The sequence below is a fragment of the Myxocyprinus asiaticus genome, chromosome 49, assembly GCF_019703515.2.
Source record: "Myxocyprinus asiaticus isolate MX2 ecotype Aquarium Trade chromosome 49, UBuf_Myxa_2, whole genome shotgun sequence".
Taxonomy (NCBI): domain Eukaryota; kingdom Metazoa; phylum Chordata; class Actinopteri; order Cypriniformes; family Catostomidae; genus Myxocyprinus; species Myxocyprinus asiaticus.
Genome location: NC_059392.1, coordinates 3,563,189 through 3,586,408, shown reverse-complemented (window position 1 = coordinate 3,586,408; position 23,220 = coordinate 3,563,189). Strand labels below are relative to the sequence as shown.

The 23,220-nt window shown below is 41.5% G+C and overlaps 1 protein-coding gene across 1 annotated transcript; it reads right to left on the bottom strand.

Moving 5' to 3' along the window:
* Positions 1-103: 103 nt before the first annotated feature.
* Positions 104-21,361, bottom strand: LOC127437958 (natural killer cell receptor 2B4-like). Its single transcript, XM_051693140.1, has 6 exons — positions 21,229-21,361; positions 13,780-14,109; positions 10,174-10,485; positions 5,141-5,260; positions 4,943-5,043; positions 104-4,270 (listed from the first exon to the last, which is right to left on the bottom strand). Exons 1-6 carry the CDS (start codon positions 21,287-21,289, stop codon positions 4,223-4,225), a joined length of 972 nt encoding a protein of 323 aa, XP_051549100.1. The 5' UTR covers positions 21,290-21,361; the 3' UTR covers positions 104-4,222.
* Positions 21,362-23,220: the final 1,859 nt, after the last annotated feature.

Sequence of the window (23,220 nt, the reverse complement as noted above, 5' to 3'; positions counted from 1 at the left end):
TCTCTTATGTGCACACTAGGAAGCAGCAACTTCACAATGGGAGAAAGGTGCCCTCAGGTTGTGGCAGGGTGCTCAGCCTTACAAGCTTGATATGGTTAGGATTAGTGTGGGGGTGGGGTTAGGGCTGTCTGCCAGGGACAAACCGAGGCTCCTTTGTACAATGGGCCAGTACTTGTGTTGGCGATGGAAGAAAGGTGCCTCTGATTGTTCCTTGCAGGGTAATCATTTGGTTGGGATTAAGATGCTTCCCAGGAACAAACTGAGGCCCCTTTGTGGGGCACAATGGGCACTTGTGTTTAATAGGTCACACTTTCGTTTTGTGGGCTGTATCGGGGATATTGTACAGTCAGCTGGTGTCATCGTTCACAAAATCAACCCCGAAGGGGTGGTCAGGATGCCAACGTGGAATGGAATACTCATCCTGCTTTAACATACCAAATAAATAAATACATGATCATCAAACATTGATTTGAATTTATATTTTTTTATTATCTTACTTGTAGAGTGGTTTCAATGTATTTATTTTTTTAGGAGTAGGAAAGATGACTCGCAAAACCAATCAGAATTGAGTATGAGAGCCGTTGGGTGTTGTGATTTTTAAAAAATGAAATAATAAGCAGGTGCAATGAAATATCACAGCGCTAATTTCTGTAAATGGTAGGTGGAAAAAATTGGCTGCGGGCCACGGTCATTTTTGATGTTCGTTAATACAAGCCAAGTTTGATAATGCTATTTTGCTACCTTTTTTGCTATGTGAAGTTCTAGAACTGTTAAAATCGCTTACAGCACCTTTAAGTAAGCCGGCCGTTTTTGCAAACTAAAGTAAACCTGCAAAGGGTGATCGGGATCATGCATCACCCGTAAGGGTGTAGATTTGGCTTGAACATTGGGGGGGTTGCAGCGTGAAGCATTTATATGTTTCCATTGATAATGGTATAAATATATATGGGTTGTAATTGCTTGTTTTGATTACAACCCATAATAGAGGGCTTACCTCTCCCCCATCCCCCCTGGAATCCACGCCTCTGATCATTCTACAGGGGTTTATTTTGCAATAATGACCATCTGACTGTACATTATCCCATTACTACACGACTACCTACCAAATAAATAAATAAATGGACATAATGACAATTGAAATATTGATTTGTGTTGCAATTGGCTACTTTATTATGTAAGAAAGAACTTACAAACTCTATCCACCTTTTCCAGAACGTGGAAGTGTTCCACGATTCGCCTGTTTTCAATTTCCGGTCTCCAGTGTTTTCACCTGCACTGGCATATATACTTAGTGGGTAAAGTATTACATTTGTAGAAATTGTCAAAAAACATGGCTCGATAGTGCTGATATTTCACAGAGTCGATATGACGTTTTTTTTTTTTGACTACCTCAGTATGTAGATGACATGAAGCGATGGTCCGAGGTTAGTTACGCTGATATCATTAACTACTTTAAGTTGTTATGACAGCCAAAATCTGCAAAAGTTGAGCGTGAAATTCATTTTTACTCAAAACAACACTTAAATGGTTGTTGTTCTCCATCTGGATCGCTCATTTCGGTTAGTTTTACATTGCATCTCGAGACCAGAAACAGAAAACAGGCAGTTAGAATCATCATGGCGCCGCCCAGTAGTTGCTCAGATAGAATTAGCCAAATTCCACCTCCGTTTTGCGTCGGGAGTTCTGTTGACATTTATTTTACAAACAGGACCATCCAAGACTACTTATAATTTTAATAAGATAAATAAATGGACATGAGACATGACATACTGATTTGAGTTGAAATTATTTTATCTTACTTGCAGAGATCGCGAGAGTGATAGTAGAAGTAGGAAAGATAACTCACCATAACCGATGACTGATATCACTTTGGATGTGTGGTCATTATATAGGAATATTAGACCACTGATTGGCGCGATTGACCAATCAGAATACAGGAGAACAAAAACGATATAGTAAAACTATAGTAACCACAAGATTAACCATGGTAATCTATAGTAAAACCATGGTTACTATATGGATACAGTACACTGTTATTAAACCATGTTTTCTGTCAAAAAAAACATACTTTTCATAGTTACTACAATATTACTATAGTTAAACCATGGTTTCCATCAAAAAAAAAAAAAAATTAAAAAAAATAATAATAATAATAAAAAACCGTTAGCCTAAAAAACATGGTTACTACAATATTAGCTACTATAGAAAAAAACATGTTTTCTGCCAAAAACTATGGTTACTACAGTGCACTTTATTGTAAGGTTACATTTGTTAGCATTAGTAAATGCATTAGGTATCATTAACTAACAATGATCAAAATATGTTTTACGGTATTTATTAATCTTTGTTAACATTTTGTTTTCATTGTTAATGTTTGTTCATAGTACAAAAACCATAGTTAAACTATGGTATTTGCATAGCAACTGTGATATTTTGAATTTATGATTTTTATTACCATAGTTTTCATTTTCCTCTATTATCACTATGGTTTCACTATGGCTATCATGGTTAAAATATGGTTACTGTAGTAAAACCATGGTAAATGTATTGTGAGCTAACTAAAATGTATTGCAAGGGACTTTTGTTTCTTTCCCATGGGCCTAACGGGGCTCCGTACATCGCTTACAGTGGCTCTACAACATTTTCATATGGGCTTCCTCATTAATGCTGTAATTTGAGATTCAGCACCTAACTCAGTGCATATCGGAAACATTATTCCACAGACTCTGCATAGCCACACCATTTATCCTACAAATACAAGTTGCAGGAATTCAGCTGCAATGCTACAAAGAAATGTGATAAGGGGTAATGGACCATGCATATAAAAATTCACATTTTCTCCACATGCAGCAAACTTGTTGCAATATAACAATGAAATGATGATGACAAACATGAATATGAAACATAGTTAAATAAAAGAATGACAAATAGTAAAAAAAAAAACTTTAACATTTCAGCAGATGCAGCATAGTGTGACTCTGAATGTAACATATAGTATAATAGCGTGTGTAAGACTTGGGGGTTTAATGGGCTCTTGTGGCTTTTGTCGTAAGAACAATCATTGCATAGTCCACAAAATACCGTACGTGGACTGTGCAACAGAATGGGACAGTAGGAGAAGGGCAGAACTTTTCTGACCTGAAACTGATGCTTTCAAAAGGAAGCATTAGACTCTAGTTCTTCAACAGTGAAAAATACAACAAAGCAAATCTGTTGCAGTCCACATACAATGAAAATGAACATTGTACAGTAAATTTTGTTTTTCAAGAAAGCAAAAAATTATTTTAATTTAAGCATTCTACAGGACAAGCAATGAAATGAAAAATATTTTTGCGTTTGGCTATGAATGTCTCCAGCACACAAACATTTTGTGGTTCCTATATAATACTTCAGTGAGTTATAGCTTTTTTTTTTTGTGCTCACTGTGACTCGCTTTGCATGCAAATGTATATGCAAAAAAAAAATTCAGTCAAATTTTTTCTGTTGGAAAAAGTCCTCCTAGACTGGCTGGTTCTTGCACACAAAGGCATAGATTTGGCTTGAATGCAGCGTAATGCATTTACCCATGTTTCCATTGATCATGGTAAAAATAAAGTGTGAGTGTGTGGTGCTTGCACGAGCAGTCCAATGAAAATCTAAGGCACTGTTAAAGTGAAAGCTCACCCAAAAAAATAAATAAAATAATTAACTCATCTTCATGTTATTCCAAACCCATAGGACTTACTTTCTTACGTGGAACACAAAAAGAGATGTAAAGTAGAATGTTTAGGCTCAGGCACTATTCATTTTCATTATATGAAAACAAAAAGAAAAAATGAGCAGCATCACCATTCTTCAAAATATCTCCTTTGGTGTTCCACAGAAGAAAGAAAGCCATACATGTTTGGGACAACATGAGGGTGAGTAAATGATTACAGAATTTTCATTTGTAGGGAACTATTCCTTTAAATAATATTCAGTTTATCAACTTAAAAAAAAAGCTAATTGCATTGCCAAACATATTCCTTCAGAGCTTGCATTCAGAGCTCCTTTAAAACAAAGGTTACCATCCTAAGGGGTCAAAATAAGAATACTGATTATCAAAAAATAAAGATAAATATAATCCAGTTAAACCTCTCTGTCATGTAGGATTTCTTCGAAGTGAGCAGGGCTGAATCTAGTGCAAAAACAGACAAACGCCTGTTTACAAAACTATGGTGGTGAAATCAGATCCTGCTGTTTATCATGTGACGACGCTTGCGTATATCGTCTCTTCTATCCCACTAGGCTTCTGTAAGACAATACATTGAGAAGGTAAGAAACCAAAAGGATGGTGTTGATGCTCTAGTCTAGGTGGTCTATGTACACTATGTGTTTTCAGTGTCTTGCCCAAGAGCACTGCATATTCAATTCGGTGTGTCAAGTTAAAAGCAGATTCATTTTTAAAAATGAGACCCCTCTGTTTGTTTCCATTCTGTTGCACTCCGTATAGCCAATTTTGACTGTGTCCTGTGTGACTGCCAGTAAACATGGACACAACATTATCACAGATTTTTATGGGGGCTGAATGGAAAGCCAGGGGGTTGAAAGGCCAAAATATGGTCAAGAAATCGTGTTGTGTTACTTTTTGATTATTCATGAGTAATCACGTTGCCATTTTGTGATGTAGAACATGGCATGACTGGCATTGAAATCTGAGGAAACCACAAGATAGTATTTTAGGGATATTCCAGATTCCATAGTCTTAGAACAGTGAAAACTGTTGTCTCTCTAGAGATCATGATGTCAACTGGTTTTAAAAGTGCCATGTCACTGTTTTCAGTAAACATCAAAGTGTCTCTTTGTTTTACACGCAGAATCATGGAATTCGCTGAAATAGTGATGTCTAAAGCTGCTTTAAAACAAGCTTCCAAGGTTTGCCTTTTTAAATGATGTGAGAATAGGCATGTTGATAAAATCGTACCTTTTTTGGACCTTTTTTACAAAATGTTGTTTCGGTGTAAAGCACATCTTCCATCTCCATCTCAACTGTTTCAACTACATGCAGAGAAGCATCAAAACTATCTACAGCCAGGGTAAAACAAAAGACAACATTTTCCAGAATCAATTGTTAATATCAATCAGGAAAAAAAGACTTATTAATATAAGACACAAAACTAGCCTTTTTGCCCTGATCTTCTGTGTTTCCTGTTGAGGATGTACATCACACATACAAGTACAGCTAAAAGTACTGCAGGAATACATGCAGCAAAAACCATTTTATGATGGATAGGAGAGGAATCTGAAATGGAAAGAATGAACATAACTGTTAACATCAACTTCAACTCCAAATAATGAAGAAAATAAATATTTATGGAATAACAATTAAACTTAATTCAACTGCAAGGCAGAAAAAAATATCTCACAACCAAGTGACACTTTAAAGTAAACCTTTATTGTACACATTTCTCTTGTAATGGATTTACTAAAACAATGTTTTTAAAGGGGTCATGTAATGAGGAATAAAACATTTCTTGATCTTTTGACATAAGAGTTTATTGTACTATAAAAACATAATGTAAGTTTCAGAACTCAAAACTTACCACCTAGTCCAAAAAGAGTATTTATTGACACCAAGCTGCAAAAACAGCTTGTTCATTCCCTACGTCACTAGGGGGCCTTCATTAATGCATAACTGCCTACACAGTAAGAGATCAATGCCTCCTTTTACATCATCGCTCCCTTGGCCCGCCCACAGAGAGCAGGACAGATAGGCCCACTATTCCTGCAGACCAAAGGGGACATATACAGGACATCATCTTGTGCCCATCTGGACTAAAACATGCACTAGACAGAGGTCTTTGAACATTGTCATGCATGTCACGCTGCTTTAAAAAGAGGCTGTGTCAACACCTGATTCAGTTTCATTTAGCTGTGCTACATCTTGCTGTTTTGAGTATTAACGCATCCTGGACATGTTCTTGTGCCCATTTTTGCTATTTTTAATTGTTTGTCTATGTAAACATGCACTAGATGGACGTCTTTGACCATTTTGATGCATTTTAAGAGTGTTGATCATCAAGTTCAACTTCTAAAAACACGTCTTGCTCTGCTCCATTCCACTGCTGCCATCTGCTGCAAGAGAAAAGTGTCCCGTCCTATGTGTAAACAGGAAGATGTGAGATATTGCGGCTGTAAGAACAGCATATCGCCCTATATGTAAACAGACAGAAGTTGTCAGATGTCACATTGTGAAGACCGGCGTCTCTCCTTTGGCCTCTGTTGAAGCACCCCAACATTAGAAAGAGCAGCTGAAGTTTAACAGTTCTTGATCATGTCATGGCAGGATTATGTGTGTGCGGCATGTTTCACAGTAAATTTAATTATGTGTGTTCAGAACATTTCAGTGTGGATTATATGTGTTTTTGGCTCATATCAGCGTGGATTGCTTGTGAGTCACAATATGATTTAAGCTTTGTAAAGGAACTGTTTTTAAAAGATGTGACAGGTAAAACCCTATTGGACCTGACTGCAAAACGTTAAGTAGCCAGTTTCATTCATGAATGTTTCATCTGTCATGACGGATTGATATTCATAGTGTCACAAACCCCCTTGTGTTTGTCCCATCACCTTCCCTTTATGTTTGGGCTGCTAGACTACACTTCCCCTGATGCACCTTGTTGATCACACTCATCTGTTCCCCATCTTTGTTCCCAGGTGTTCTATGTTTTGTCATTACCCATGCGTGTATATATAGCCCTCATGTTTCCCGTAGTCTTGGTCGGTTCTTGTTTGTTTGTTAGCATGATAGTGTATGATGCTACTTACCTAGATAGCCAACAAACTGCTTTTATGTTTGATTTCCCTTTTGCTCCAGTGTTTTAGATTCATCTTTGTTCTCTCTTCTTCATCTTTTGAGTTCCTTCCTCATAACAGAAGAAACGACCAAAGGATGGATCCAGAAGAGCAACTCGGGCAATTCATCCAAGGGTCGTCTTCAGTGGAAGCTTACTGTGTAAGGTTCTGGAACTTGGCCTTTCAGGTGAGCTGGGATGTGAGAATCCTCAGGACCATGTTTTGGCAAGGACTGAATGATTCGGTGAAGGAGATGGTCCATTTGGACTGCGACGACCTGCCCCTTGGTGACTTCATTACTAACATCGTAATGGCTGGTCTTCTGCATTCTACCCCAGTGGCCATCCCTCTTGCAGTGGCTTCCACGGCTCCTTCCAAGCCTTCCACGGCTCCTTCCTCCAGGCTTTCCACGGCCTCTCCCTCCAGGCCTGCCACGGCCAATGAGCTAACGCCTGCCACGGCCAATGAGCCAACGCCTGCCACGGCAAACGATCCAACGGCCACGCCTGCCATGGCCAACAAGCCAATGCCCACACCTGCCATGGCCAACGAGCTAGTTCTGCAAGCCTCGTCTGTCCCAGAGCCAACTTTCATGCCTACTCCAGCCCTGGTGATCCTGGCTCTGCCCTTCGAGCCTCCCATGACTCCGCCCTTCAAGCCTCCCACAGCTCCGCCTTCCGAGTCTCCCACAGCTGTGCTCACAGCCATCCAGAAGCAGAAGAGGAGAAGCACGGCTCCTACTCCCCAGTCACTGCCAGTATCCATGGCCACGGAGGCTGTTCCCCTATCACTGCCCGTGCTCACAACCATGGAGGTCGTTTCCCAGTCACTGCCAGTGCTCACGACCATGGAGGTCATTCCCCCATCACTGCCAGTACCCATGACCACAGAGGCCGTTTTCCAGGCACCGCCAGCACTCCCGGCCATGGAGGCCGTTTTCCAGTTGCTCCGTCCCTGACCATTGGTGACTCCGCCCTCAGAGTCTTCTACGGCTCCGCCCTCAGAGTCTTCCATGGCTCCGTCCGCTCCCCCCAAGACTCCTCCTCCAGTGGCTCCATCCGCTCCCTCCGAGACTCCTCCTCCAGCGGTTCCGTCCGCTCTCCCAGAGACTCCTCCAGGGACTCCTCCCACTCTATTCAAGATTCAAACTCCTGCTCTCCCTGTGGCTCTATCCGCTCTGCCCCCAGATCCTCCTCCTAAAGTTCCATTCCCTGCTCCTCCAGTGGCTCCACCCACCCCACCTCCAGATCCTCCTCCTGGAACTCAATTCCCTACTCCTTCTGCGGCTCTGCCTGCTCCACTTCCGGCAGCTCCACCTGAGTCTCTAATCCTTGATCCTCCAGCAGCTCCACACGCCTCCGTATCCTCCTCCTGAAAATCAATTCCCTGCTCCTCTTGCAGTCCCTGCCCTGTGGCCGCCTCCCAGGCCTCCTGACCCAGTCCCTGCCCTGTGGCCGCCTCCCAGGCCTCCTGACCCAGTCCCTGCCCTGTGGCCGCCTCCCAGGCCTCCTGACCCAGTCCCTGCCATGTGGCCGTCTCCCAGGCCTCCTGTCCCTGCCCTGTGGCCGCCTCCCAGGCCTCCTGACCCAGTCCTTGCCCTGTGGCCACCTCCCAGGCCTCCTGACCCAGTCCCTGCCCTGTGGCCGCCTCCCAGGCCTCCTGACCCAGTCCCTGCCCTGTGGCTGTCTCCCAGGCCTCCTGTCCCAACCCTGTGGTCACCTCCCAGGCCTCCTGAACCAGTCCTTGCCCTGTGGCCACCTCCCAGGCCTCCTGACCCTGTCCCGGCCCTGTCGTCACCTTCCAGGCCTCCTGATCATCCGCAGTTTCCTCCCTGGCCTCTTAATCATCATCCGGATCCTTCCTGGACTGCTTGTCCCTGCCTTCTTTCCCATCCATCTTTGGGCACCAGGAGTCGCCCCTTTGAGGGGGGGTACTGTTACGAACTCCCTTGTGCTTGTCCCATCACCTTCCCTTTATGTTTGGACTGCTAGACTACACTTCCCATGATGCACCTTGTTGATCACACTCACCTGTTCCTCATATTTGTTCCCAGGTGTTCTATGTTTTGTCATTACCCATGTGTGTATATATAGCCCTCATGTTTCCAATAGTTGGTTCTTGTTTGTTAGCCAGCAAACTGCTGTTATGTTTGATTTCTCTTTTGCTCCAGTGTTTTAGTTTCATCTTTGTTCCCTCTTCATCTTTTGAGTTCCTTAATAAATAGTTCTGCAATTGGATCCACACTCTCTCGTCTTGTCCTTCCCAGTCTCATAACATATAGTTTATGGTGCTGCTGTGCTTGAGTGGACATGTTTGACATATTCAGCCAAAACCGAGCATTTCAGACAGAGGGCAGAGACAGGGTGGAAAATTATCAAATACTTAGTGGCCAAGATCTTATTCTTCTGGCTGGGAGTCTATGGCAGCCCATAGAACCGTACATAGGAAAATGAGGACATGTGGCACACTGATAGGGGTGGGCATAAATAGCCCCCTTGCAAAATTTTGGGTCTTTAGGAAAAACGTTATAGCACCACCACAAGTTCAAAAATGTAATTTTTAACATCTGATAACTTTTGAATTGTGGCCAACTGGCATAAATCATATATCCTCTGATTCATCTGCTCGTAAACTTTTCAATAGATCCAAGCACAGATTTCCACCTACAACTTTGGCAGCCATCTTGAAATTTGACGTAGCCATACTTTTACAAACTCGTACTAAATTAAACTGTTCTGGTGCAAATTAAATAAATGTATAAGTGGACCTCAGGGAAAATAATACAATTATTAAAACAAAGTATGAGTATGTCATGACCCTTTTAATTATTATAGACCCTCAAAAAATTAACTACTGTTTATTACACAAACATTCTCTAGAATACTTGATTCTTTTTGGTCAACCATGGTTTTTTGCAGTCAAACATTTTTGTGTAATACAGGTAAATGTATTTTTGACCATTGTCCAAGCAACTGATTTTCTACAAAGTTGTGTTAGTTTCATGTCTCTCTCAATACTTGTTGGTGCCACATGGGCCAGATGGTGCTCTTCCTGACAAGATTTTACCCCCCCCCCCCCATCTCCAGTATCTTGTATCTGTGTTAAGTGATACAGTGGAAGTTCTGAAAGTGGGGCAGCAAAACAATATACTGCCTAGGGCAGCAAAATGTCTAGGGATGGGCCTGCATATACTGAACGCAACAGAGTATAAAAAACTGATAACCATTGAAAGCTTCTTGAAAGTACATTTAAACACTACCTTGTAAAATAAAGAACCCACTCAGCATATTGTGAGATTTAATCTATTAACGATATTTTATAAAAGAGCAACTCAGAATAAACATTTCTCACAGCTCTTACCTGGACATGTCTGACAGACTTCAGTAATGTTGAGATGTTTTGTCTGGTTGCTGATGTGATTGCTGATCACACAGCTGTAGGTGTTGTTCTCCTGATATTCCACCTCCAGAGGTAGAGAGAGACTGCTGTTGAGATCAGACACACTGATGGAGGAGAATAAACTGTTTCCTTTGTACCAAGAGAGAGTCACATTGCCACAGTGTGTCACATTCATTACTGAACATTGCAAGACACATTTTGGGCTTGATGATCTTTGTGGTGCTGAATGTTTTTGTGGACAGTCTCTGGTCATTACAGGAGTGAGCAGAGGAGCTGGAAAACATGTAAATATAAATTGTCATATACACTGTATGTATTCTCTATGGACAATTTGAAATAAAACACATTATGCTGGAACAGTTTTATTAACAGTCTGCTTACATGAACAGGTGTGTAAATTGGCATCATGCTGTATAAAGGATGCTTGCTGACATAAAATCATACATACAGTACACAGAAAATAAATATGTAATTTATTTCAAACCCTATTTAAAGTGTTCTGTCATATAACTGATGTAACTAATTTATTAGCGGATCACTTATGAATAACAAAATTTTCAGGAACACCAAAGACTTCAATAAATTAAAGGGCTGTTTTGTAAAAAAGATAATGGTCATTTTCAAGTCATTTTTGTTTGAAATTGTGGCTGAAACAACCCCAAAAGTATGGCTGTAACGATGCTGGCAACAGGCAGATGAAGAGACGATGAAGTAGTGCGATGAACCCAAGTGCAGTTTATTTCCAAACGTGAAAACCAGTAACCCTAACTATAAATGTGAACAAAACAAAACATAAACATGAAACACTTAAACTTGACATGACTATAGACTTGAACATAACATGACTTGATTTGACTTGATTATGGACTACATTACATTAACAATACCTGACACTCGACAATGGTAAATATGAGGGCTTAAATACAAGGACATGGGTAACAGGTAAACAAGACAACCAATTACAAGACTAAACTATAAACAAGATAACAAGACTAAATGAACTTTAACCAATGAAAAGACAAGACTAATAACAAAGTAATCAAACAATGAACCAATGAAAAGACACATGAACAGGGGAAACACATGACAAGATCACATGAGGGAACAAGAAATCACATGACATGACAAGAACAGGAACTAAACTTGAATATAAGACATGAAAACAAGAACAAAACACATAAACATGACATATCCCCCCATCTTGGGGTGGCTCCTGACGCCCCAAAACATAATAACAAAGTTAATCAGGGAGCTGTGGGGGTGGGTGGTGGAGGTGGGGTCCTTGAGACGTGGCCTGTCGAGAGAGGGCGTGGGGTGTGGCCTGGCGTGACAGGGCGTGGGGCATGGGAACAGGGCAAAGCCAATGGAAAGTGGGGCCCTGAGATGCTCGAGGGGCAGAGCCAATGGGATGAGGACCAAGGCGGAGCCGTAGGGATAGAGGTCACCGGTGGAGCAGAGCCTGGACCGTGGAGCAGAGGCTTGCTTGTGACATGGCATGGAGCAGTCTGGGGCTTGGCTTTGACATGGCATGGAGCAGATTGAGGTTTGGCTGTGACATGGCATGGAGAAGGCTGAGGCGTGGTTGTGACATGGCATGGAGCAGGCTGAGGCGCGGCTGTGACATGGCATGGAACAGGCTGAGGTGCGGCTGTGACATGGCATGGAACAGGCTGAGACTGAGGTTCGGCTGTGACATGGCATGGAGAAGGCTGAGGCGTGGTTGTGACATGGCATGGAGCAGACTCAGGCGTGGAGGTGACATGGCCTGGAGCCGACTCAGGCGGGGCTGTGACATGGCCTGGAGCCGACTCAGGCGGGGCTGTGACATGGCCTGGAGCCGACTCAGGCGGGGCTGTGACATGGCCTGGAGCCGACTCTGGCGGGGCTGTGACATGGCCTGGAGCTGACTCTGGTGTGGCTGTGACATGGCCATGACGTGGAACTCGGGCGTGGCGGCCATGACGTGGAACTCGGGCTTGGCGGCCATGACGTGGAGCAAAGCTGTGGAAGGCGGAGCCATGGGAGGCTCAAGGTACGAAGCCATAGAAGGCAGAACCATGGTAGGCTCGAGACTAAGAGTCCTGGATGACTGGGAAAAGACCTCAGTGGTCATGAACATGAGCAGAGTCTTGGGAGCAACCTCTGTGGTTGTGGGCATGGACTGAATCTCAGGAATGACTTCTGGGGTCGTGGGCGTAGACAGAGACTTGGATATGACTTCTGTGGTCGTAGGCATAGACAGAGACTTGGAAACGACCTCTGTGGTCATGAACATTGGCTGAGACTTGGAAACGGAAGCCTTTCTCCTCCTCCGGGAGGCCGAAGTTGGCAACGCAGGCTCTGGGACGGAAGAGGCTGGCAACGCAGGCTCTGGGACGGACGAGGCTGGCAACGCCGGCTCTGGGATGGACGAGGCTTCCAGCTCGTTGGCCGTGGCAGGCGTGGGCGTTGGCTCGTTGGCCGTGGAAGTCGTGGGCATTGGCTTGTCGAACATGACGTGGGATGTTGGCTCGTCGACCATGACGTGGGACGCTAGCTGATGGACCATGACGTGGGACGCTGGCTCGGCGACCATGACGTGGGATTCCGGCTCGGCATCCGCCTCCCCCACAGTGAACATAGAACCAGTAATCTGCAGGGCAACATCGATATACCAGACCAGATTGAGGGAACTGCGACCGCCAGGCATCAAAGATGAGATTGGCTCATTCAGCCCAAAACGGAAATAGTCCTTGAGGGCCACCTCATTAAAATCCACCCTGGAGGCCAGAGCGCAGAATTCCTCTACATAAACCTCCAGGGGACGACTCCCCTGATGTAGGCGAAGAAGCCGAACTGCTAGGTTCATTATGGGCGGTCAGGTATTCTGTAACGATGCTGGCAACAGGCAGACGAAGTGACGATGAAGTAGTGCGATGAACCCAAGTGCAGTGTATTTCCAAACGTGAAAACCAGTAACCCTAACTATAAATGTGAACAAAACAACCATAAACATGAAACACTTAACTTGACATGACTATAGACTTGACTTGACTTGACTTGACTATGGACTACGTTACATCAACAATACTTGACACTCGACAATGGTAAACATGAGGGCTTAAATACAAGGACATGGGTAACAGGTAAACAAGACAATCAATCACAAGACTAAACTATAAACAAGATAACAAGACTAAATGAACTTTAACCAATGAAAAGACAAGACTAATAACAAAGTAATCAAACAATGAACCAATGAAAACAAGACACATGAACAGGGGAAACACATGACAAGATCACATGAGGGAACAAGAAATCACATGACGACAGGAACAGGAACTAAACTTGAAAATAAAAGACATGAAAACAAGAACAAAACACATAAACATGACAATGGCTACCATTATTGTTCTCCCCTCGAAGTGCCCTGATGTGAAGGCATCATTTATCCCCTTTGGCGCACAATGCTCAGCAGTGTAACAATGCTCTATTTTTATAGCAGTCAGTATTTTCTTACATCAATCTGACAAGAGGAAAACAACTTAAAAGCAAAAACAAACTATAACAGAGTGATGATTTACTCACCATAGACAGTAACTTCGAATCTCTTCTCTGAGTTCCCCGTGTCGCTGAGGATAGTTAGTTTAAAGTGTCCAGAATCAATGATTCTGATGTTTCTGATGGCGAGAGATCCAGTCTGTCTGTCCAGCTGTAGTCTGTCTCCAAATCTCTCATGACTATTATATGTAGAGATCATCTGATTAAAGATAGTGAGTATACGAGTCTCTTGAGGTCCAAACTGCCACAGTATCTGATCATCTCTCTGTATTTCAGTAAGATCAGTGTGTAGAGTGACAGAATCTCCCTCCATCACTGACACTGATTTTACTCCATCTCTATCAGCAACAAACACACCTGAAACAACATCCAAGAACAGATTCCCTTCATATTAACATTAATCATTTTGCTCCAATACTTTAAACTCTCATTTAATTCTCAGTTAATCTTCAGCCTCATTACCACGCCACAGCTTGTTTAGGGGCATGCTTTATTCAGCGATTGTTCGTCATCTTCTAACATGAATATCACAATTGTTTCTCCCTCCAAAGTGCCCTTCGGAGCATGATTTATTTCATTCTGAACACAGGGGCATCATGCAACACAGAACTCCCTTCAATCGACCGATAATCTAATGACAAATTCTTTTCAAACCATCGCAGACATTTTAACGCAAGCTCGCTGCCGTGCGGCACTGGCTCTGACCATTCCATAGCACACTGCAGTTATACACGGCCTCTGTCCGAACAGACACGAGCCGAATTTGCCGTGTTCCAACTCATTCATAATCATTCTGCAACATGTCTCGCTTCCTCTCAGCATTATTGACATATATTGACGTATATTGTACAGCAGGGGGCAGTCATACTCCTAAGGAGCGAATGACCACAACTGTATCTTTCAATAATGACTGCAATTCCATTTCTCCTGCATATATGCATGCAGTACAGAGCCAAAGATCTTATTTCTCAGATCATTTTATGCTGTTTATCACATTGTTTATTTAGATGTACTGTATTTCCCAGCACATATCTCCTGCATTTCTGTATGCAGTGCAGAGCTGCAACTCAATGCATTCCTAGATAATTCACACCTATGCGATGCATTTCCTATGCAAGAAGTATATTGTACTACAGGTGACATTTATACTCCTAAAGAGTGAATGGCCTAACGTGAATCCTTCAATGATGATTGCAAGTCCATGCATATCTGTATGCAGTACAGAGCCAAAGCTCTTATTTCTCAGATCATTTTATGCAATTTTTTCACATTGTTTATGAAGAGGTACTGTATTCCCTAGCACATTTTTTCTAAAGTTTCACCTAATTATGATTATTTTGTCTCTTCTACAGCAATGTCTGAAATTGTGCCTTCCGCAGAGTCTCGCCAATATTACTTCCAGCAGGTCTCTGCGAAAGTCCATTTAAATTCCTGTCACTGGATTGTACGCAGGTTTACCTCTCACTTTCTCTATCTAGATGTCTTTCCAAGACTTCACCATTACCTACCGAGGAGCCAAAGATGGCAACCATTTTAGTTAAGAAAGCACAACTGTGGTGCTTCTGCCTTCGGCTCAAAACATCTCTAAGCAGCACAAATGTGCTGTCCACGTGCCACAACTGCAGCGTCTTTTGGGTCATGCAACAAACCACCACGACACCACAAAGCAGCACAAATGTGCTGTACAGGTGCCGCAACTGCGGTGTCCTTCGACCATGCTCATGTTTCCTGTCTCCTCTTATGTTTCCTCTTAAGACTCGAGGGAAACAGCTCATAAATGTATATCCATCAAACCGCTATTCAGCAAGGTTCTTTACTCTGCACCACCCACCATTCGAATGCAGTGTGGGCCCTCCCGTTCGAACGCTATGCAGGCTTTCCCATCAAATTGCAGTGTGGGCTCTCCTGTTTGAATCACAGTGTGGGCCCTCCCGTTCGACCGCAATGCTGGCTCTCCCGTCCGAAACGCAGTATGAGCTCTCCTGTTCGAGTGTAGTGGTGGTGCAGTAATCTTAAGAGCCTTTTAGCTTTTCCCGTTAACCGTGGCATTGGCATTTCCTTTGCTCATGGTCTAAATGAGCCCGACACACAATAAGGTGTGCCTAAATGTGATAAACTATGTGTGCCATATTTGATACTGCAGCCACAGTGCCCCACCAGATAATGTGCTGCAGCACCCGTTTTCGCATTTTGATACTGCCGCAGCGCCCTGCCATGACAAACGTAATAAAGTTGTATTCTTAACTAACCTTTCTCTTCCCTCAAAGCTCCATATAAATGTAATTGACATGTTTTCCATAACTAACCTTCTGCTTCACTTACAGACGTATATAAATGTGCATATTTCTAACTAATATTTGCTCCCCCTACAGGTAAGTAGAAACTAACCTTTGCTTCCCTTACAGATGTTGATGATTCTAATGAAGTCTTTTGTGCCCTACTCGATACCACAGCAAAAGTGCCCCACCATGACAAATTTAATATAGTTGTATTCTTAACTAAATTGCTGCTTTCCTCAAAGCTGCATATGAACGTAATTGACACGTTTTCCATAACTAAACTTTCACTTCCCTTATAGACATATACAAAAGGTAATACATTTACGTATTCCTAACTAACCATTTGCTCCACTACAGGTAAGTACAAACTAACCTTTTCTTCCATTAAAGGTGTTAATAAATCTAATGAAGTCTTTTGTGCCCTACTCGATACCACAGCAACAGTGCCCCACCCATACCAATTGTGTGTACACAGTTGTTAATATTTTCTCCACAGGCGCTTTCAATGTCTAAGTTCCATACTTTCATAGAAGTGCATCTACAGCAATGGAAACACAGCAGCGCTCCCACAGGAGCTCCTTCACTATGCCCCCAAATACTCAATCTACAGCCGCCGCAGTGCTTTAAACTCCGCTCCCACAGAAGGCCCACTTTACTGTACTGCCGCAGCAGCTTTTTTACCATGCTTCCGCCGAAGCCTTTTTTTTTATTCGCTTCTCAGCAGCTGCAGCTAGCATTACAGGAGATAGCGGTCACCACCTCCTCTTCTCAAAGCACCATATTTCCCTATCTATGGGTAGTCTATTGAGTGAGGCTACCCCCTCAAACAAGCCCCATTCCTCTCGTTCTCATTTTCCCCGTTTGATTGCCGTGAGCGCGCTCTCTCTATGGAGCAGTCTCCCATTCAAATCGCAGTGTGAGCCCTCCCTTTCGAACACAACATGAGCCAACTCTCGTTCTCATTCTTCCCGTTCGACTGCTTGCTGGGCTTACCCGTTCGAATGCTGTGAGCGCTCTCTCTCTATAGAGCAGTCTCCCGTTTGAATCACAGAGTGAGCCCTCCCTTTTGAACACAGCGTGAGCCTTCTCCCTGTTCGATTGCTTGCTGGGCTTACCCGTTCGAATGCCACGAGCGCTCTCTCTCTATGGAGCAGTCTCCCGTTCGAATTGCAGTGTGAGCCCTCCCTTTCGAACACAGTGCAAACCAACTCTCGTTCTCATTCTCCCCGTTCGACTGCTTGCTGTGCTTACCCGCTCGAATGCTGTGAGCACTCTCTCTCTCTATAGAGCAGTCTCCCATTCGAATCGCAGTGTGAGCCCTCCCTTTCGAACACAGTGTGAGCCAACTCTCATTCTCACCTTCCCCGTTCAACTGCTTGCTGGGCTTACCCGTTCAAATGCTGTGAGCTAAACCTCTCTCTCTTAGAACAGTCTCCCGTTTGAATCGCAGTGTGAGCCCTCCCTTTCGAATGCAGCATGAGCCAACTCTCATTTTCACCTTCCCTGTTCACATACTGTGAGCCCACCCACTTCTACGACGAGTGGTGGTCTCTTGTTTGAATCGCAGCATAGCCCTCTCGACCAGTAACTGAACAAGAACGCATCTTCAAACAAATGCTTAAAGCACTCCCTCTGTACACATTTTTGGGGGGAATACAATTCAGAAGCATCCGCCAAGCCAATTTTTTGGCCAAGAATAGTTGCTGACTTGCTATCCTAAATACTTCCTGCCATAGTTATGGTACTGTTCTTTCATCTTAACGCCTTTTTTGGGGGTAATCAGGACTCGAGTCGAGTCTTGAGCTCCGAGCCCTCCAGTATATGGACAGCAAGCCAAATATGTTTACTGCTTCAACATAAGATTATATTAACATACGAACTACTGAAATGGAGTTAATTAACAGAGGTTTGGGAGGAGCATGTTAATTTTAATCTGACAAATCACAGCCCACGAGCAGGAGTATATAAGCTGCTGCTTACCTGCTTCCTGTGACAACTCTCCTGACAACCCACCCCTCCAGTATACGGACAGCAAGCCAAATACATTTACTGCTTCAACATAAGATTACATTAACATACGAACTACTGAACTATAGATTCTATCCCCTAACCCTACCCCTAAACCTAACCCTCACAGAAACCTTTTTGCATTTTTACATTTTCAAAAACACATCATTTAATATGCCATTTCCCTTGTGAGGACCTCCCAAAAGGTCCTCACAACCAGAAATGTCCTCACAGTTGTTTCTCAATACTTGGTCCTCACAAGTATAGCAAAACCTGTACACACACACACTCACACACAAACACACACACAAATTTCTCAATTCACACATACAAAACACACTCTGACATCCATACCAACACACCCACACAATTTTAGCTGCATCATTTATTCAATTGGCCTGCAGTGCTCTATAATACAGCAAACAGAGAATAGGGAAAAAGCATGTATTTGCTCCATAGGCTAAACATGATAAAAATGGTGCCATCTGGTGGAAACCAGGGCTTCAGAATGAAAGCACAATATCACAGAATTTATGATTTTATCCTTTAATGGCACTGGGATCAAATATTGCAGTTTTAATGGGTTTCAATGGAAACATTTTTGTCCTGAAGGTCCTGAGTGTAACTGTTTTGTGTACACAGTGTATTATAGATTTATTATAGGAACTGAGGTTGAAATATTAAAATAATAAATTATTTTATCTGTAAAAAATGCTGATATCTTTATACCGGCGCAGCCACACGGGAACGCGCAAGTCTAGAAAAAGGACTAACAGATGGCTGATGACAGTGGCGTAACTTGGATCTTACAGGCCCCAGTACAAAGAACCTGTCGGGCCCCCTCTTTGGGGTCCTTGGTAATTTTTCATTGCCCGTTGGCCCGCAGTCGTTTTTATGGTTCTTTTGGTCGACCTCTGTGGGCCCCCTCTCACCCCGGGCCCTAGGGCGGCTGCCCACCCTGCCCTCCCTCTAATTAAGCCCCTGGCTGATGATCAAATTTGTTATATGTTAGCTAATGTTAGTCCTGCAGCAAAATATTTGACAGGTAATCCTAATCCCTCCTGTTAACTGTTTAACATAATTTACAGTTAATAAAACAGTTAACTGTCAATACAGTTAGGCCTAATTATTTTTATTAAATTCAGTTAAAATAATTATTTTCTGTGGGTTTGGTCTACAGTTTAAGAATCTGAGACTAATTTTGAAATGAATTACACCATCATCTGAATTTCTACATTAAAATGTCAATGATGACATTCACATTGACACGTTCCCCCCTCTGATTTTTCAACAAATCGTACCCTGATCGCAGGTTTTAATCACAGGTTAACCCTTGTGCGTCAATAAAAAAAAGTTACTCAGAGGTCCTTAGAGGACAAAAATGTCCGCATCAAAAAACTGCAATAATAATATTATATATTAATATTATGTTCCACTTTCAATTAATTAATTTTTTTAACCAACATCAGTCCTGATCATAACTACCAAATATTCATTAATTTTCAGGATTTTAACTCTTTAAATGCCAGTTTGTTTATATAATGTCACTGTTGTTTTTAAGAACCCCCCCCCCCCCCCCCCCCAAAAAAATGAATTATTTTCCATATACTAAATGCTAAGTAGAAATATTGTTTTGGATTATCACAGTCTGAGAAATGTCAATGGTTAACAGCAACACTGATTTTGATGCATTTTTATTTTTTGTGCAGTGTCAGATTAAAAAAATAAAAAATAAAAATCACACTCAGGACCTTAGAGGACAAAAAATATCCATGTCAACAAACTGCCATAAAAATATTATATATTAATATTATTTTCCACTTTCACAGACTTATATATTTTTTTTACCAACATCAGTCCTGATCATAACTACCAAATATTCATTTTCAGGATTTTAACCCTTTAAATGAAAGTTTGTTTACATAATGCCACTGTTGTTTTTTACACACACACACACACACACACACAAACAAATTTCTCAATACACATATACAAAACACACTCTGACATCCATACCAACACACACCCACTGTGTTTATAATACACAATAATATAAACACCCACTGTGTTTATAATACACTGCTTTATAATACAGCAAACAGAGAATAGGGAAAAAGCATGTATTTGCTCCATAGGCTAAACATGAGAAAAATGGCACCATCTGGTGGAAAATATTAAAAATGTACATTTTGAAGCCAGGGCTCCGGAATGAAAGCATAATATCATAGAAGTCATGATTTTATGCTTTAATGGCACTGGGATCAAATATTGCAGTTTTAATGGGTTTCATTGGGAACATTTTTGTCCTGAAGGTCCTGAGTGTAACTGTTTTGTGTACACAGTGTATTATAGATGTATTATATGAACTGAGGTTGAAATATCAAAATTCCCCCAAATACACACCATTGGCAAAAATTTATGCCGTTGGCATTAACACAACCAAAACGATTGAAAAAACAAAAATGAAAAAGACAAAAATGTCCCGAAGGTCGCACAAGGATTAAAAATGTCATCTCTAATTTGTTAAAACCGTATTTAAAATTAAGTGGTGCAACACAACTCGAATTAAAATAAAGCTGGGATCAACAAACCCTGGATTAATTATTACCTCTGCGTAATTTAATCCTTATTGGTGTTTACACAAAAACAAAAAATCAGTCTAGCTAATAAAAAGGTTTCTGTACAATATATCATTTAGGGATAGCCATTGCATGTTGCAACCGAAGATAATTAGGTCTGTGCAAGGGGTGGGTGGATTATTGAAATGTTTATAACTGTTGTTTATCATTAAGTTTGTTCCGTTAAATTTGTTCCTCTTATTGTGTACTGTATGTTGAGTTACGCTGTTACAATTAAACTTGTCCTTGTTGGACCCTGTTAGGTTTTATCTAGTATTTATTACTTAATATCTGTCCAGTATTAAAATAATATTTTTACATATTACACGTATCAAACAAAAACAAATTCCCAAATGTAATCTACATTTTATAAATGCTTTAAAGCTCCAGTAATAAGCGAGCAGTTGATCTTTCACGTATACATCTGTTAACAGCACACACACTTACCATTTTAAGCCTTACATAATTACAATTTGAATACGCTTTAAAGCACGAATAGGGTTATTAAACGGAGAACAGGTTACTTCAATGATCTTGCGACAAAAGGTCCCACAATAAAACCCATCACTTACCATTAATGACCAGCATGAAGAGACTGAAGAAGGTTGTTCTGTTGATATTATTCCTCATCATTTGGACGCAAAAACAATTAAACTCCAGAAGAGTCGAAGCCGCCTTTTCACTGTCCCGACATTCACGGATCTGTATTTCTCCCCATAGTGGCAGTCGTGATGAACTGTACAATTGATTTTATTCATGAAGGGAGAAACTATGATACTATGATATTAGGCTACTATGTATGATTTTGTTGTGCAGATGGATGAATTCAATGAAATGCATGATTAATATTCATTATTAATCATATGAATATTTATTTTAATATTGTTTTATAGTTATTATTATGATAATTAACAGCAACAACAACCATAATTCAGCAAATAGGAAGCAGAAATTCACAAATGTGATTTTAAATATATAGGTTTTGCATGTGCAGAAATAAATGACACATGTACACATTTGATACCACATTTACTGTAATTAAAAAAAGCTTTTTGTGATATATTTGCTACGTAAAGAATAATTTCAGACATCTACGTTCATAATGGTCCAAAATACAGAAGTAGCAGGCATTTAGAATAAAGTTTAGGATGAAATCTGTTGATATTTCCAGAGACTATGTGTCACTTCTATTTAAATACACACGATCAGCCACAACATTAAAACCACCTGCCTAATATTGTGTAGGTCCACTCGAGCCACCAAAACAGCGCTAACCCGCATCTCAGAAGATGATATTCTTCTCACCACAATTGTACAGAGTGGTTATCTGAGTTATCGTAGACTTTGTCAGTTCAAACCAGTCTGGCCATTCTCTGTTGACCTCTCTCATCAACAAGGTGTTTCCGTCAACAGAACTGCCGCTCACTGGATGTTTTTTTGTTTTTGGCACCATTCTGAGTAAATTCTAGAGACTGTTGTGTGTGAAAATCCCAGGAGATCAGCAGTTACAGAAATACTCAAACCAGCCCATCTGGCACCAACAATCCAAAATCACTGAGATCACATTTTTCCCCATTCTGATGGTTGATGTGAACATTAACTGAAGCTCCTGACCCGAATCTGCATGATTTTATGCACTGCACTGCTGCCACATGAATGGCTGATTAGATAATCGCATGGATGATTGTTGGTTAAAAGAGCCAATCACCTTTTAGATACAGACATCACCTGATAATCAAGTCTAGAACGCTCATGCACATTAGCTATACAAGCCGGGAAAATGTCGTTTTTTAGCGTAATATGAATTAAAGAATCACAATTTATGATTCCAGTATTGTCTGATTTTACTGCTGATTTGACATATGTTCTTTGATCATAATCTTGACCAACCATTTTTGAGATGTTGGTCTTTCTCCATTCAAGTAGATCAGAGCTGCACTGGCATGACTAGAAATAGTCTCCCGAGAGCATCCCAAAGATTGCCGACAGTGGACTGACTTGATAGAAAGACTTTGATATTTCCCAATTTGCGCTGATAGTTTTGAATGAATGCATCACATCCGGTCGGACCTCTAAGATTTTTTGTGAATACGGGCCCTAAAGGTCCAAAAAGCAGCATGAAAGTAATCCATATGACTCCAGTGATTTAATCCACGTCTTCAAAAGCGATATGATAAATTGGGGTGAGAAACAGATCAATATTTAAGTCCTTTTTTTCTTATTTTTTTTTTGTTGTATTTTTTATTTTTTTACAATAAATCTCCACTTTCACATCACCTATGAAAGTGTCACTTTAACATCAGATGTTAATTAGATTGTGATGCTTTCCAGATAAAAATGATCGATGTACATGTGCAATCTGGAAAAGCCCTTTCCTCTTCTTTTCCTTTCTGCTAGAAAAACCGAAACAGTTTGAGGCCAATGATCTGACTCAACCAGCAGAGATCACAATGATGATCACTTTGCAATGCAAACAGAGAAGAAAAATGCACAAGTTCTCACAGTTTTGACATGTGTAATGTGTTTCAGGTCTAAAAGTTCCCATCAGTGGGATGAATATTAAT